General features: G+C 50.7%; 1 protein-coding gene across 2 annotated transcripts in view; it reads left to right on the forward strand.

The window, feature by feature from the left end:
• Positions 1-14,423, forward strand: part of SIN3B (SIN3 transcription regulator family member B) — a 65,340-nt gene that overhangs the window by 20,550 nt on the left and 30,367 nt on the right. For both annotated transcript variants that reach the window (XM_069962279.1, XM_069962280.1), the window contains 3 exons: positions 4,830-4,948; positions 5,141-5,351; positions 6,924-7,040. In XM_069962279.1, coding sequence (XP_069818380.1) covers positions 4,830-4,948; positions 5,141-5,351; positions 6,924-7,040 — 447 coding nt within the window. The remainder of the gene's footprint in view (positions 1-4,829; positions 4,949-5,140; positions 5,352-6,923; positions 7,041-14,423) is intronic.

The raw sequence follows: 14,423 nt of genomic DNA on the forward strand, positions 1-14,423 counted from the left end.
ACCCCCATATAGTATAGGAGGTCTTGCCTGTGCCTCCCTATATTTAGGGGGTGCATCCGTGTAGATGGGTATAGTAGATAAGGGGAGTATTAGTAGAACTATAGGAGATGAAAGGTGTAGTAGAGGTATGGTAGAGAAGTAGTACCAGTATACTAGACAAGGGGTATAGTAGAGGATGGGGGGTAGTAGCAGCTGCATTATAGTGTATTATGGGTGTAGCAATAGATTTAAAGTAGATAAGGGGAGTAGTAGAAGTATTTAAGGGTGAAGGGAATTTATGCTTTGGAGCAGATTGTCATGCTGGCTGTGCAAGTCCGTAGCTCAGGCACTGCTGCAGAACAGCATTGATTTTTTCTTTTTTTTTTTTTTTTTAATCAAATTTGTGATTTTAAAAAAGAATCAAGTTGCCCTAAGGGCAAATTTAATCAAATGAATTTGATCTTCTAGCCCTACGTTAGCAGTAGTTACATGAACTATAAAATAGTCACAATCTTACTTTCAGATAATAGAAAAAAGAATGTTTATTACATAGTTAATAATAAATAAGAGGATTTTTTTGTACTCACCGTAAAATCCCTTTCTTGTGGCTTCATTGGGGGACACAGCACCAGTGGGTATAGGCTACTGCCACTAGGAGGCGACACTAGACAGAAGAAGAAGTGACTCCGCCTGGCAGGCTATACCCCTCCTACAGGCACCAGGCTTACTCAGTTTAGTCACAAGCAGTAGAAAGTAGTAACAAAAAAACAGGCAAAAAAAACAGGCTGGTCCCGGGAACGAAAAACCCAAGAACAGAACAAGCCCCGGGAGCGCAACCTCAAACAGGGTGGGAGCTGTGTCCCCCAATGAAGCCACAAGAAAGGGATTTTACGGTGAGTACAAAAAAAAATCCTCTTTTCTTGTGCCTGTCATTGGGGGACACAGCACCAGTGGGACGTACAAAAGCAGTCCCAGAGGGTGGGGAAAGAAGATTACAATCCCCATGCGGCCTGCCTAACGCACGGCGGCCTGCAGAACCTTGCGGCCCAGACTGGCGTCAGAGGAAGCCATGATATGGACCTGATAAAACTTTGAAAAGGTGTGAACTGAAGACCAGGTGGCGGCCTTGCAGACCTTGGACACTGAGGCCTGATGGTGAACCGCCCAAGAGGCCCCCACCGCCCGAGCAAAATGAGCGGTGACCCGAAAAGGAGGAGCCCTGCCACGAACGCGGTAGGCCTCTGCGATGGCTGCCCTGATCAAACGCCCAATGGTGGTCTTGGAGGCAGCCAGCCCCTTGCGCGGACCAGACGGGACCACGAACAGGGAATCCGAGCGGCGGAAGGAAGCAGTGACGGACAAGTAGATCCGTATGGCCCGGACAAGGTCCAAACAATGCAGGGACCGTTCCCTAGGATGGGAGGGCGCAGGGCAAAAAGAGGGGAGAATGATGTCCTCATTAAGGTGGAATGCAGACACGACCTTCAGAAGGAAGGAAGAGGACGAAGCACCACCTTGTCCTCGTGAAGGGGTGGAATATTGGCCCTTGTGAAAGGAGGTTGGCCCGCAGGGGAAGACGCCAGGGGGCGTCGGCCAGGAGGTGCACTACGTCGGCGTACCAGGACCGGCGCGGCCAGTCTGGAGCGACAAGAATGGCGGGAACGCAGAGTGCCTTGATGCGCTTCAGGACTCGTGGGAGAATGGGCAGAGGAGGAAAGGCGTAAACCAGGGAGAACTGCTCCCATGGGGTCACCAAGGCATCCACCGAGAACGCGCAAGGATCCCGGGCTCGAGTCACATAGATGGGGAGTTTGTGGTTCAGCGTGGAGGCGAAGAGATCCACGTCTGGGAATCCCCACCGCCGGCAGATTTGAAGAAACACCTCGGGATGTAGAGCCCATTCGCCTTGATCCAGTCTTTCGCGGCTGAGGTAGTCCGCCGCCCAATTGTCCACCCCGGGAATGTGGACTGCCGAGAGAGCTGGAACAAACCGCTCCGCCCAATGGAGAATGTGAGCGGCCTCTGTCATGACAGAGCGGCTCCTGGTGCCGCCTTGACGGTTCAGATAAGCAACGGCGGTGACGTTGTCGGTCTGAACACGGACCGGGTAACCCCTCAGGAGATCGGTCCACTGAGACAGGGCGAGAAAGATGGCCCGGAGCTCCAGGATATTGATGTGAAGCAGAGCCTCCATTGGCGACCAAGAGCCCTGAGCTGTGTGGCTTTCGAAGACCGCCCCCCACCCGGACAGGCTGGCATCCGTAGAGACGACCAGCCAATTGAGGGGGAGGAACGAGCGGCCGAGGAGTACCACCGGAGATGTCAACCACCAAAGAAGCTCCCTGCGAACAGCAGGGGACAGGAGGATCTTCTTGTGGAGAGACAGAGGGGACCTGTCCCACTGAGACAAAATCGCCCGCTGCAGAGGGCGCAAATGAAACTGAGCGAAGGGGATCGCCTCGAAAGAGGAGACCATCTTGCCCAGGACCTGAATGCAAAGGCGAATCGAACAGGGGGAGCCCGAGCGGAGCAGAGCGACTGCCGAGCGCAGGGAGGCAACCTTGTTGGGAGGAAGGAGAACGCGGGCCGTCTCTGTGTTGAATAGCATCCCGAGAAACTCCATAGAGCGGGAGGGGAATAGGGAAGATTTTTGGTAGTTGATCACCCAGCCGAAATCGGTCAGGAGATCGAGTGTGATCTGGAGGCTGGACAAAGTGTCCTGTTTGGAGCGGCCCTTTACCAAGAGGTCGTCCAGGTATGGCAGGATAGCCACCCCCTTTGATCGAAGCAGAGCCATCAAGGGTGCAAGGATCTTGGTAAAGACCCGAGGCGCCGTGGCGAGCACGAAGGGCAGGGCCACGAACTGGAAATGTCCAGAACAGACAGCGAAACGTAGGAAACGTTGATGACTGGCTGCGATAGGAACATGCAGATAGGCGTCGCGGATGTCTATAGAGGCGAGAAATTCATTTTGCTCTAGAGACGCGACCACCGATCGCAAGGATTCCATGCGAAAACGCCGAAGGCTAACAAACCTGTTCAGCCGTTTCAAATCCAGGATAGGACGGACCGAACCGTCCTTTTTGGGGACTGTGAACAGGTTAGAATAGAATCCCTGGAAGCGCTCGGAGGGAAGGAGATTCTGAACCCCCCGAAAAAGCTCGGAAAGCCGTGCCGAAGAGCGTGGGAGATTTGATGGAAAAAAGCGAGGAGGTGGCATGGACACAAACTCGATTTTGTATCCTGAAGACACCACCTCCCGTACCCACACATCGGGCACATGGGCGAGCCAAATCTCCTTGAAGGAGAGCAGACGACCCCCTACCTGAGGGAGAGACCCGAGTGGGAAAGGACCCTCAGGAAGAAGACTTTGGGGCAGGACCCTTAGAAGGGCGAGAACGGGGCTGCCAGGAGGGGCGGGGTTTGAAAGAGGGCTTCCTAGAAGGAGCTGGAGGCGTATCCTTAGCCAGACGACGCGCCGGAGGCTCAAAGGAGCGGAAACGGCTGGAACGCCTGTGAGGCTGAGACCGCCGGGAGCGGTTTTGAGGGAGCAAGGAACTCTTCCCCCCTGTAGCGTCCGAGATTATTTTATCTAGTCGCTCCCCAAAAAGTCTGTTCCCTGCAAAGGGAAGAGAAGTCAGAGCCTTTTTGGAGGATGCGTCAGCATTTTGACCAGACAGATCGTCGGATGGCTACAGAGTTAGCCAGGGCCCGTGCAGACAAACGAGCGGCTTCCTGAGAAGCGTCGCACAAGTATTTGGACGCATGCAGAATCTGCGAGGCCGGAGACAGGAGATCCTCACGCGGGGTGTCCAGGGAGAGGTCATGGACTAACTGCCTGGCCCAAGAGGAACAAGCCTTGCTGATCCAGGATGCAGCAAAGGTAGGACGTAGGGCCGAACCAGCTGCAATAAAGACAGACTTCGAAAAAGTGTCGATTTTCTTGTCCACTGGGTCAGTGAGTGAAGCCCCATCTGCCAGAGGCAGAGTAGTAGACTTGGAAAGTCGTGAAACCGGAGGGTCCACCGGTGGGGGCACCGTTCATGTAGAGACCAAGTCAGGGGAGAAGGGAAACAAAGCCTCGGATCGCTTAGAGGATGGAATCCGCCGGTCAGGGTGATTCCACTCCTTGGCTAGGAGATCTTCAAAATCCTTATGGCTGGGAAAAACCAAGGGCTGTCGCTTATGGCGACTGAAAGAGACCTCACTCCTGGAAGTAGAAGGGGACTCTTCATCAATATGTAAGGTGTCCCGCACTGCACGGATCAAGGCCTGCACTGCAGAGGCCAGCTGATCCTCCCTGTCGGACTCTGAGGCAGAGTCAGAGGGGTCCCCCGATGTGGCGGAGAGGAGAGCTATGCTGTGTCTACCTCCTACGGACACTAGACTAAAACTGAGTTAGCCTGGTGCCTGTAGGAGGGGTATAGCCTGCCAGGTGGAGTCACTTCTTCTTCTGTCTAGTGTCGCCTCCTAGTGGCAGTAGACTATACCCACTGGTGCTGTGTCCCCCAATTACAGGCACAAGAAAAATAAATTACATTTCCATATAGTTGCCTGATCTTTAATGAACCCAGACCAATGAAGGTTGTTCCCGCCTTTTTAAAATGCTTGTCCTGTAATGAATTCCATCACCAATGCAGCAACAGTTTGGCTGCTGGGTCGTGTGATGAAGAGAGGGTAATGAAAACACACGATAGCAGAGACTAGAAATGGTGCTTTCCTTTTTATTAAGGATCAAACAGTCCCTTTTTTAATGGTCTGCAAAGCTTTCTGGGGTTTGTTTATTGGACTTACATTGTCTTATAGTACTTGTTCCCTGCAACCTATAACCTCTACATTTTTCTTTTTAGGTTCGTCGTGTATTGAAGAGCCAGGAAGTATACGAAAATTTTCTGCGATGCATCGCCCTCTTCAATCAGGAACTTGTATCCGGTTCTGAGCTTTTGCAACTTGTCACACCTTTTTTGGGGTATGTTCAGAAGTCTTACTTTTTTTCTAAAACTAATGAAATAAATAAGAAATTATTATGATGTAAGTGTGGTGTATGGATTTTGTGTAGAAATAGTGCACAAGAATAAAATCATTGCAAGTATTAAACTGCTCATTTTTTTTTATTTTTTTATTTTTTTTTTTTTTAAACATCTTGTATTTTTGCCTTCAGGAAATTTCCAGAGCTCTTTGCTCAATTTAAATCTTTCTTGGGTGTCAAGGAACTCTCCTTTGCCTCTCCGGTAACCAATGATCGGTCTAATGAAGGGATAGGACGGGAAATTGATTATGCCTCCTGTAAACGAATTGGTTCCAGTTACCGAGCACTTCCTAAGACCTACCAGCAGCCAAAATGTAGTGGTAGGACTGCTGTCTGCAAAGAGGTACGCACAGTATGTTAGCTGTTTAAAAACCTACATGGTTTTGTTAGATTAAACCTTCTTCAGAGTAGCGATGCTGTTACTCAGGACCCTAGAGCTCCCTCTCTGGTGCCCAGCTATTTGTCATTCACTCCAGTTTAGGGGGTCCAACCAGAGTTAGGCTGTTTGCCAGCAGTACAGACGTTATATTGTTTGAATTTAAGCAATAATTTTGTGTATGTATGTAGGCAATGATTAAACGACTAACAAATTCATATGTGGTTGATAGCATCTTTTGAGCTGACCATAAGATCGTCAGTTGTTTGCTATTCTTTTGGTGTATGTACACATCGTTGATTTGTTTGCCGGGATTAGAAAGAGTTAACAATCATAACTAATGACTGTTTCTGTTCTGTGTGTTATAGTAAAAGATTTCAGGATGTTGACAAAGTGCTTGTTTGCAATCTTTTATTGTTAATCTGAGAAAACTAAAAATAACTTAGTCGAATAGGATTCTTAGTTGCCTGTCACAGCACAGGATGTACTACTCTGCTGTGCCATGACTTAGTGCTGGTGAAAGTGCACTGGACAGTTTGGAACTATGCTGGGCTGAAGACTTACACAGTACACTAAGGGTGCCTTCACACGTAGCGGATTCCACACTGCAAATTCGCAGCGAAATCTGCTACAGATCCATTGCCAGTTATTTTCCATGAGAATACAGACAACAGGATTGACATCCTGCTGTGAATATGTAAGTTAGTCCCCCATTGGCCAGAGCATACTGTACCTGCTCCACGCTCCGGCTTGCTTCGGGGGTTCCTGGCATCAGCACATCCCGCTCGTGAGACGTGAACCCCTGACGCAAGCCAGAGCACGGAGCAGCTGATGTATGCTCTGGCCGGCGGGGGGGGGTTAACTTACATACTCGCAGCGGGATGTCAATCCCACTGCGAGTATGTATTCTCATAGACAATAACTGGCAATGGATCTGCAGCGAATTTGCAGTGTGATATCTGCTGCGGATCCGGAAATGTGTTATGGAGTCCTATTAGACTGTTTAGCATAACAAACTAACCGCATGCCCATTTTTGTCATTGTGCACTACAGTGCCAAAATACACAGCTTTGTATTAATATGCTAATGAGGCCAAAGAGACCGGCTTGGTATGGCCCAGATACGTCCGCCTCTGTTATGCAATGCAAATTCTCCCCAATTACAACCACTATACTGCCTATGCTAACCCACCTCTAGCTTAAAATCTTGCGCATGCGCACACTGCTAAGACAGCTCATCGGTTGTCTGTCATGCATTGAGGGAAGTTTACAGAGGAGCACAGAAGCAGTGTTTTGATGCAGCTGGATGGGTCAAAAACTTTACTAAAGTATGTCCAGAATCCTTTTGTAAAGCAAATCTGTTGACCCCCCCCCCCCCCCCCCCCCCCCCCAAACCCTATCTGTGATTTTTCACTTCACGGAAAATAGCCCATGTGTGCTCCTTTTACGTAAATGTGGTTCACATCATCTGACTTTATGAACTGCTTCTTGGCACAACACTTTTAATAACTAGGGTTTTTTCTTTGCACATTTTCTGCAGGTGTTAAATGATACATGGGTGTCTTTTCCAGCCTGGTCTGAGGATTCTACTTTTGTGAGCTCTAAGAAAACCCCATATGAAGAGCAGCTTCACCGTTGTGAGGATGAAAGGTTTGAGGTGAGTTATGTGTAATTGTCGTCCTGCATCTCCTATGTTGTCAGTTGGGAACAGTGTCAGTCAAAGAGAAGGTTTTCCTAGTACATTCTTACATGGGAGCTGCAGAACAAGGAGGTATAATATGTTAATCAGGAAAGAGATCTTAAAGGGAGAGAAGATGATCTAAAAGAGAATCTATCACTAGGTTTTTGCTGCCTTAAATGAAGGCAACATTAACTAGTGACAGAAATGCTGAAGAGAACAATGTATTTCTTTGTTCTGTTCAGCTGTTCTCCTGATATGCTTTGTACCACACCACTCCCTGTGGATGCTAATTGACAGCTGTCTGCCTATACACAGTATGGATTGGCAGTTGTGTATCAGTGGCTAGGGAGTAGAGGGAGCTGGTCGTCATGAATTTAAAGAACTACTGTGCAAATGCACATGATGGAGAGGACGAGTTATTGTCCATGTTATTCAGGAGGATATCTTTGAATCAGCTGCTCAGAATAATTTAAGTGATACATCATTCTGTTCAGCTTCTCTTGCACTCTTTTTTGCAAACACATATTTATCTAGCAAACCCTCTCTCCTGATATGTCCACTCTTTTCCTCCCCATGTTGACAGTTCATTGTCTTGGCTACAAACCAACACTTTGCTCTAAAAGCAGTGGGGAGACTGTATGTAAGCTATAAATGTATGCAGTGGTACAGTGGCTACGTGTAATAGTAATACACAGCCAACAGCTAATGAATGTGTAACAAAAAAACAAAACAAAAAACTTTATACATACCTGTCCACGATCCTGGGTTTGCTTCTCTCTTCTGCCCGCAGCTAGAACTTCTTAGCCGGTCTCTGAAGTGACAAGGCTGCTCAGTTGATCACTGGCTGTGGTGCTGTCCCATCACGGCCAGTGACTGGCTGAACATCCTGTCACGGTTAAGACCAGCTTAGAAGTTCCAGCTGAGGGCAGAAGCGAGAAGAACACTGGGGAGTGTGGACAGGCATGTATAAAGTTTTACAATATTTTAAGGACCATTGTATGTTGAAAATATTGTAACCTGAGGCCATTGTATGTTGAGGGACCACTGTATTATAAATTCAGTTTCACCTCTGCTGTGGTGTTTTTATACAGTTTTTCTAAAACATTAAAATGTTTACTTTTCTTTTTTTTTATACAATCGCCTGTACGTCTATCTGTACTGTACACTGTGTCCTTGCCATCTTGGTGCTAGTGAAGTTTGTTACACTACCAACAATGTTGGCATGTGCCTGAAAAATTGCATGTAGTTGCTGAGGAGTGAATGTTTGTTTTACTACTTGTGCTATGGTGCGTTTACAGAGAGATGCATCTTCAGTGGATTTAACCCTTTCAAGCAAAAGTCAGTAAATTTACTGACCTGCTTCAGATGCTCACTGTTTACACAGAGACCAGGAGCTGCAACTAAACTTTCAGCTGATAGCTGACAGTTTAGTGTAACTGTCACTGGACTCCCAAAGGGGGTCCAGCATCCGCAATTGCCGGCTTTGGTGGATCAGTAACAGTAATTGGTGTTGTAAAAAACACATAGGATAACATTGGAATCTCTGGAAAGAAAATGCTAATTTTAACTTTTCACTTTTCTTCCTGTGAAATGCCCAAAGGGTTAAATAACTGAATGAATGTAAATTTAAATACTTGAAAGAGTGAAGATTTTAAAATAGGTTGAATTGTGGGGGGTTTTAGTATACATGCCTCTAAAATATACTCCAAAACTGAACTGGTGCCGAAAGAATTTCTGAGTTTGAAATTTTCACGAACATTTTGAAAATTGCTACTAAACATTTACGGCCTCTAACATCCCAAATAAGTAAAAGCATGTTCACCAAATGCTTTTAAAATGAAGTAGACATGTTATAGATATGAATTAATAAATAATGAATGTAGTATTACTATTGTCCTTATTTGCAGAGACATTCAAATGTAGAGAAATGCGCTTTTTTTTTTACATTTTTAATAACATTTTGGAGTTATTCACAAAAAAATTCTAAAGCCATCAACTCAAATTTACCACTAACATAAAGTAGAATATGTAACAAAAAAACAATCTTGGAATCAGAAGGATTGGTAAAAGTATTTCTTGTGCCTGTCATTGGGGGACACAGCACCTGTGGGTATAGGCTACTGCCACTAGGAGGCGACACTAGACAGAAGAAGAAGAAGTGACTCCGCCTGGCAGGCTATACCCCTCCTACAGACACCAGGCTAACTCAGTTTTAGTCTAGTGTCCGTAGGAGGTAGACACAGGTGCCATGCACCTCTTTATTATTTTAGTTTTATTTCTTTCTCTTTCTTTCTAGGTTATCAGGGGGACCGTCGGCGTGGGCTGCCACACCAGACGTAGCTTCCCTCTGAGGGTGCACGGAAAGAAATTTTATTTCCCTGCGCCGGTCACCTGTCCCCCACCGCCCGTTCCCTGCGGAAGGATGCCGGTACCCCACCCAGGTGCGAGGTGACCGAAAGGGTTACCCTGTGCGCACCTGAAGTCGCCGGACAGGTGAGTATCTCCTCTGTCCCACCTGCCCCAAGTCCTTCCCTCCTGGGGGGATTGTCCTGCCTAGCGTTCTTTTAGGGACCCTCCCCCCCTCCTGGGGTCTCTATCTCTCCTGGGGTGTCATCCTGCGCAGTGTCCTTAGGGACATTGCTGTCAGAGGTTGTCAGGGTGGATTCCCTTCCTCCGTCCCCCCCCCCCCCCCCCCTCACAGCACAGGGGTCTCCGGGGGGTCTCTGACTCACTTTCCCCCCCTGGTCGTGGTGTCTCTGCCGGGGGTGGCACAAGGGCACTGGCAGCAGCTGCCGGGGCTAGCTGGGCGATTTAGGCCCCGGCTTCTGCCGGAGCTAGGCCGCATCGGCGCGCAGCCGTGACGTCACGGGGGCGGAGCGCCGGCCCGTTTTCAACCCTTCCCGCCCGCCTGCCCAGTTCCTATTGGTGTAGCCCCCACCTTCTCCTCCCTGTGCCCCCTCCCTTCCTCCTCCTTCCCCCTGCAGCCAAGCAGCTTGTGGTCGCCTGCTGTTATCACACTGTCAGCCCCACAGCTCCCAAGCAGCAGCTTCAGCTCCAGTACAGCAGCTACAACTCCCTATGCAACAGCAGCTCCAGTACAGCAGCTACAACTCCCTGTACAACAGCAGCTCCAGCGTGCAGCAGCTAGCATCCAGTGCAGCATCCAGCACGGCAGCAGTTCCAGGGTCGGGTAGGTTCACCCAGTGGGTGATATCCCCCTCCTCCACTCCCCAGGCTAACAGCCCTAGCTACTATGTCTGGTCCCCGGGACGACCCCCCTAGGCAGCTCGCTCCCGCGGCTGTGACGACACACTTTGCATGTGCTCGTTGCAATAAGAAGTTCCCTCTGCCTGCTGTGCCTTAACCCTGGTGCCAACTCCCAGGAGGCCCCCCCTCCAGGTTCAGATTTAGCCTCTCCTGAGTTGGCTAGGTCCCTGTCCCAGGCGATCGGTGACCTCTCTAGCTGTCTCAGGTCATGATTCATGCCATTGAGCGGTTGCCCTCCCAGGCGCCCCCAGCAGCGGGATCCTCCAGGGTATCTCCTGACTTCCCTTCCAGAGGACGATCCCATAAGAGACCAAGACTCTGTCTCACTGTCACCCTCTAGGTGTTCCTCAGACCCTTCTCCGACAGATCCACTGCAGGTGCTTCTGCTTCCCAGCGACCCCTCTCTGCCACCTCGGGGGACCCCTCTGACTCTGCTTCAGAGTCTGACAGGGAGGATCAGCTGGCCTCTGCAGTGCAAGCCTTGATCCGTGCAGTGCGGGACACCTTGCATATTGATGAAGAGTCCCCTTCTACATCCAAGAGTGAAGTCTCCTTCAGTCGCCATAAGCGACAACCCTTGGTTTTTCCCAGTCATAAGGATTTGAGGATCTTCTAGCCAAGGAGTGGAAACACCCTGACCGGCGGATTCCATCCTCTAAGCGTGCCGAGGCTTTGTTTCCCTTCTCCCCTGACTTGGTCTCTACATGGACGGTGCCCCCATCTGTGGACCCTCGGGTTTCACGACTTTCCAAGTCTACTACTCTGCCTCTGGCAGATGGTGCTTCACTCACTGACCCAGTGGACAAGGAAATCAACACTTTTTCGAAGTCGGTCTTTATTGCAGCTGGTTCGGACCTGCGTCCTACCCTTGCTGCATCCTGGGTCAGCAAGGCTTGTTCCTCTTGGGCCAGGCAGTTAGTCCTGACCTCTCCCTGTACACTCCATGCGAGGATCTCCTGTCTCTGGGCTCGCAGATTCTGCATGCGTCCAAATACTTGTGTGATGCTTCTCAGGAAGCCGCTCTTTTTTCTGCTCGCGCCCTGGCAAACTCTGTAGCCATCCGACGCTCTGTCTGGCTAAAATCCTGGTCAGCTGACGCCGCCTCCAAGAAGGCTCTGACTTCTCTTCCCTTTGCAGGAAACAGACTTTTTGGTGAGCAGCTGGATTGAATAGTCTCGGACGCTACCGGGGGGAAGAGCTCCCTGCTCCCTCAAAACCGGTCCCGGCGCCCTCAGCCTCTCAGACGTTACAGTCATTTCCGCTCCCTTGAGCCTCCGACACGTTTTCGCCCGGCTAAGGATATACCTCCGGCTCCTTCTAGGAAGCCCTCCTTCAAACCCCGCCCATCCTGGCAGCTCTGTTCTCGCCCTTCTAAGGGTCCTGCCCCCAAGTCTTCTTCCTGAAGGTCCTTCCCCACTCGGGTCTCTCCCTCAAGTAGGGGGTCTTCTGCTCTCCTTCAAGGAGATTTGGCTCATATGTCCGATGTGTGGGTTCGGGAGGTGGTGTCTTCAGGATACAAAATAGAGTTCGGGTCCTTTCTGCTGCCTCGCGTTTTTCAGGCTCTTCGGCACAGCTTTCCGAGCTTTTTCAGGCGGTTCAGAATCTCCTAGCTCAAGAAGTTGTGGTCCCAGTCCCTCCCTCTGAGCGCTTTCAGGGATTCTTTTCCAATCTGTTCACAGTCCCCAAAAAGGACGGTTCGGTCCGTCCTATCCTGAATTTGAAGCTGCTGAACAGGTTTGTTCGCCTTCGGCAGTTCCGCATGGAATCCTTGTGATTAGTAGTCGCGTCTCTAGAGCAGGATGAATTTCTTGCGTCTATAGACATCCGCGACGCCTATCTGCATGTTCCCATTGCAGCCAGTCATCAACGTTTCCTACGTTTCACCGTCTGTTCTGGACATCTCCAGTTCGTTGCCCTGCCCTTTGGGCTAGCCACGGCGCCTCAAGTCTTCACCAAGATCCTTGCACCTTGATGGCTCTGCTTCGGTCAAAGGGGGTGGCTATCTTGCCCTACCTGGACGACCTCTTTGTAAAGGGCCGCTCCAAACAGGACACTCTGTCCAGTCTCCAGATCACACTCGATTTCCTGACCAATTTCGGTTGGGTGATCAATTACCAACAATCTTCCTACTTTCCACCCGCTCTATGGAGTTTCTCGGGATGCTATTAAACACAGAGACGGCCCGCGTTCTCCTTCCTCCCAACAAGGTTGCCTGTTCCATTCGCCTTTGCACGTGAGTCCTGGGCAAGATGGTCTCCCTTTTCGAGGCGATACCCTTCGCTCAGTTTCATTCGCGCCCTCTGCAGCGAGCGATTCTATTTCAGTGGGACAGGCCCCCTCTGTCTCTCCACAAGGAGATCCTCCTGTCCCCTGCTGTTCGCAGGGAGCTTTTTTGGTGGTTGATGTCTCCGGTGGTCCTTTCTCCCCCTCATATGGCTGGTCATCTCTACGGATGCCAGCCTGTCCAGGTGGGGGGCTGTCTTCGCGAGTCACACGGCTCAGGGCGCTTGGTCACCGATGGAGGCTCGGCTTCACATCAATATCCTGGAGCTCCGGGCCATCTTCCTCGCCCTGTCTTAGTGGACCGATCTCCTGAGGGGTTTCCCGGTCTGTGTTCAGAACGACAACGTCACCGCCGTACCAGGCGGTACCAGGAGCCGCTCTGTCTTGCCCAAGGCCGCTCGCATTCTCCATTGGGCGGAGCGTTTTGTTCCAGCTCTCTCGGCAGTCCACGTTCCCGGGGTGGACAATTGGGCGGCGGACTATCTCAGCCGCGAAAGACTGGATCACAGCGAATGGGCTCTTCATCCCGGGGTGTTTCTTTAAATCTGCCGGCGGTGGGGATTCCCAGACGTGGATCTCTTCGCCTCCAGGCTGAACCACAAACTCCACACCTATGTCACTCGAGCCCGGGATCCTCGCGCGTTCGCGGTGGACGCCTTGGTGACCCCATGGGAGCAGTTCTCCCTGGTTTACGCCTTTCCTCCTCTGCCCATCTCCCACAAGTCCTGAAGCGCATCAAGGCACTCAGCGTTCCTGGCATTATTGTCGCTCCAGACTGGCCGCGCCGGTCCTGGTACACCGGCGTAGTGCACCTCCTCGCCGACGCCTCCTGGCGTCTTCCCCTGTGGACTGACCTCCTTTCACAACGGCCAATATTCCACCCCAATATACCTCAGCTGAGTTTTACGGCATGGCTGTTGAAGCCGCGGTATTGAGATTTCGGGGGTTTTCGGAGCCAGTCATCCAAACCATGCTTAAGGCCCGCAAGCCTCAGTCGGCTCGGAACTACCATCGCGTATGGAAGGCCTTCTTTTCTTGGTGTGCACAGAATAATTTTCACCCCTTGGTGTGTTCCACGCCCAAGATTCTTTCTTTTTTTGCAATCCGGTCTGGATAAGGGCCTAAGTCATTCCACCTTGCGTTCTCAGGTTTCTGCCCTGTCTGTTCTTTTTTAGCGGGCTCTTGATTTCCGCCCTCAGGTGAAGACTTTTCTCGGGGTGGTCCATTTGGCCCCCCCTTTTCGACAGCCTGTAGAGCCCTGGGACCTTAATTTAGTCCTCGAGGTTCTGCAAGGTCCTCCCTTTGAGCCTCTAAGGGAGGTGTCTCTTTGTTTCCTTTCTTGTAAGGTTGCCTTCTTGGTGGCGTTTACATCCATCCGTAGGTTGTCTGAACTGGCAGCGCTCTCTTGTTGCTCCCCTTATCTGGTCTTTCACAAGGACAAGGTTGTGCTTCGCCCTCCTCCTTCCTTCCTGCCGAAGGTCGTGTCGACGTTCCACCTTAATGAGGACATCATTCTCCCCTCTTCTTGCCCTGCACCCTCCCATCCTAGGGAACGGTCCATGCATTGTTTGGACCTTGTCCGGGCCATACGGATCTACTTGTCAGTCACTGCTTCCTTCCCGCCACTCGGATTTCCTGTTCGTGGTCCCGTCGGGTCTACGCAAGGGGCTGGCTGCCTCCAAGACCACCATTAGGCGTTGGATCAGGACGGCCATTCTCAGAGGCCTACCGTGTTTGTGGCGGTGCGGGTCACCGGTTTTTCTGCTCGGACTGTGGGGGCCTCTTGGGCGGTTCGCCATCAGGCCTCAG

The sequence above is a fragment of the Dendropsophus ebraccatus genome, chromosome 3 (assembly GCF_027789765.1).
Source record: "Dendropsophus ebraccatus isolate aDenEbr1 chromosome 3, aDenEbr1.pat, whole genome shotgun sequence".
NCBI lineage: Eukaryota > Metazoa > Chordata > Amphibia > Anura > Hylidae > Dendropsophus > Dendropsophus ebraccatus.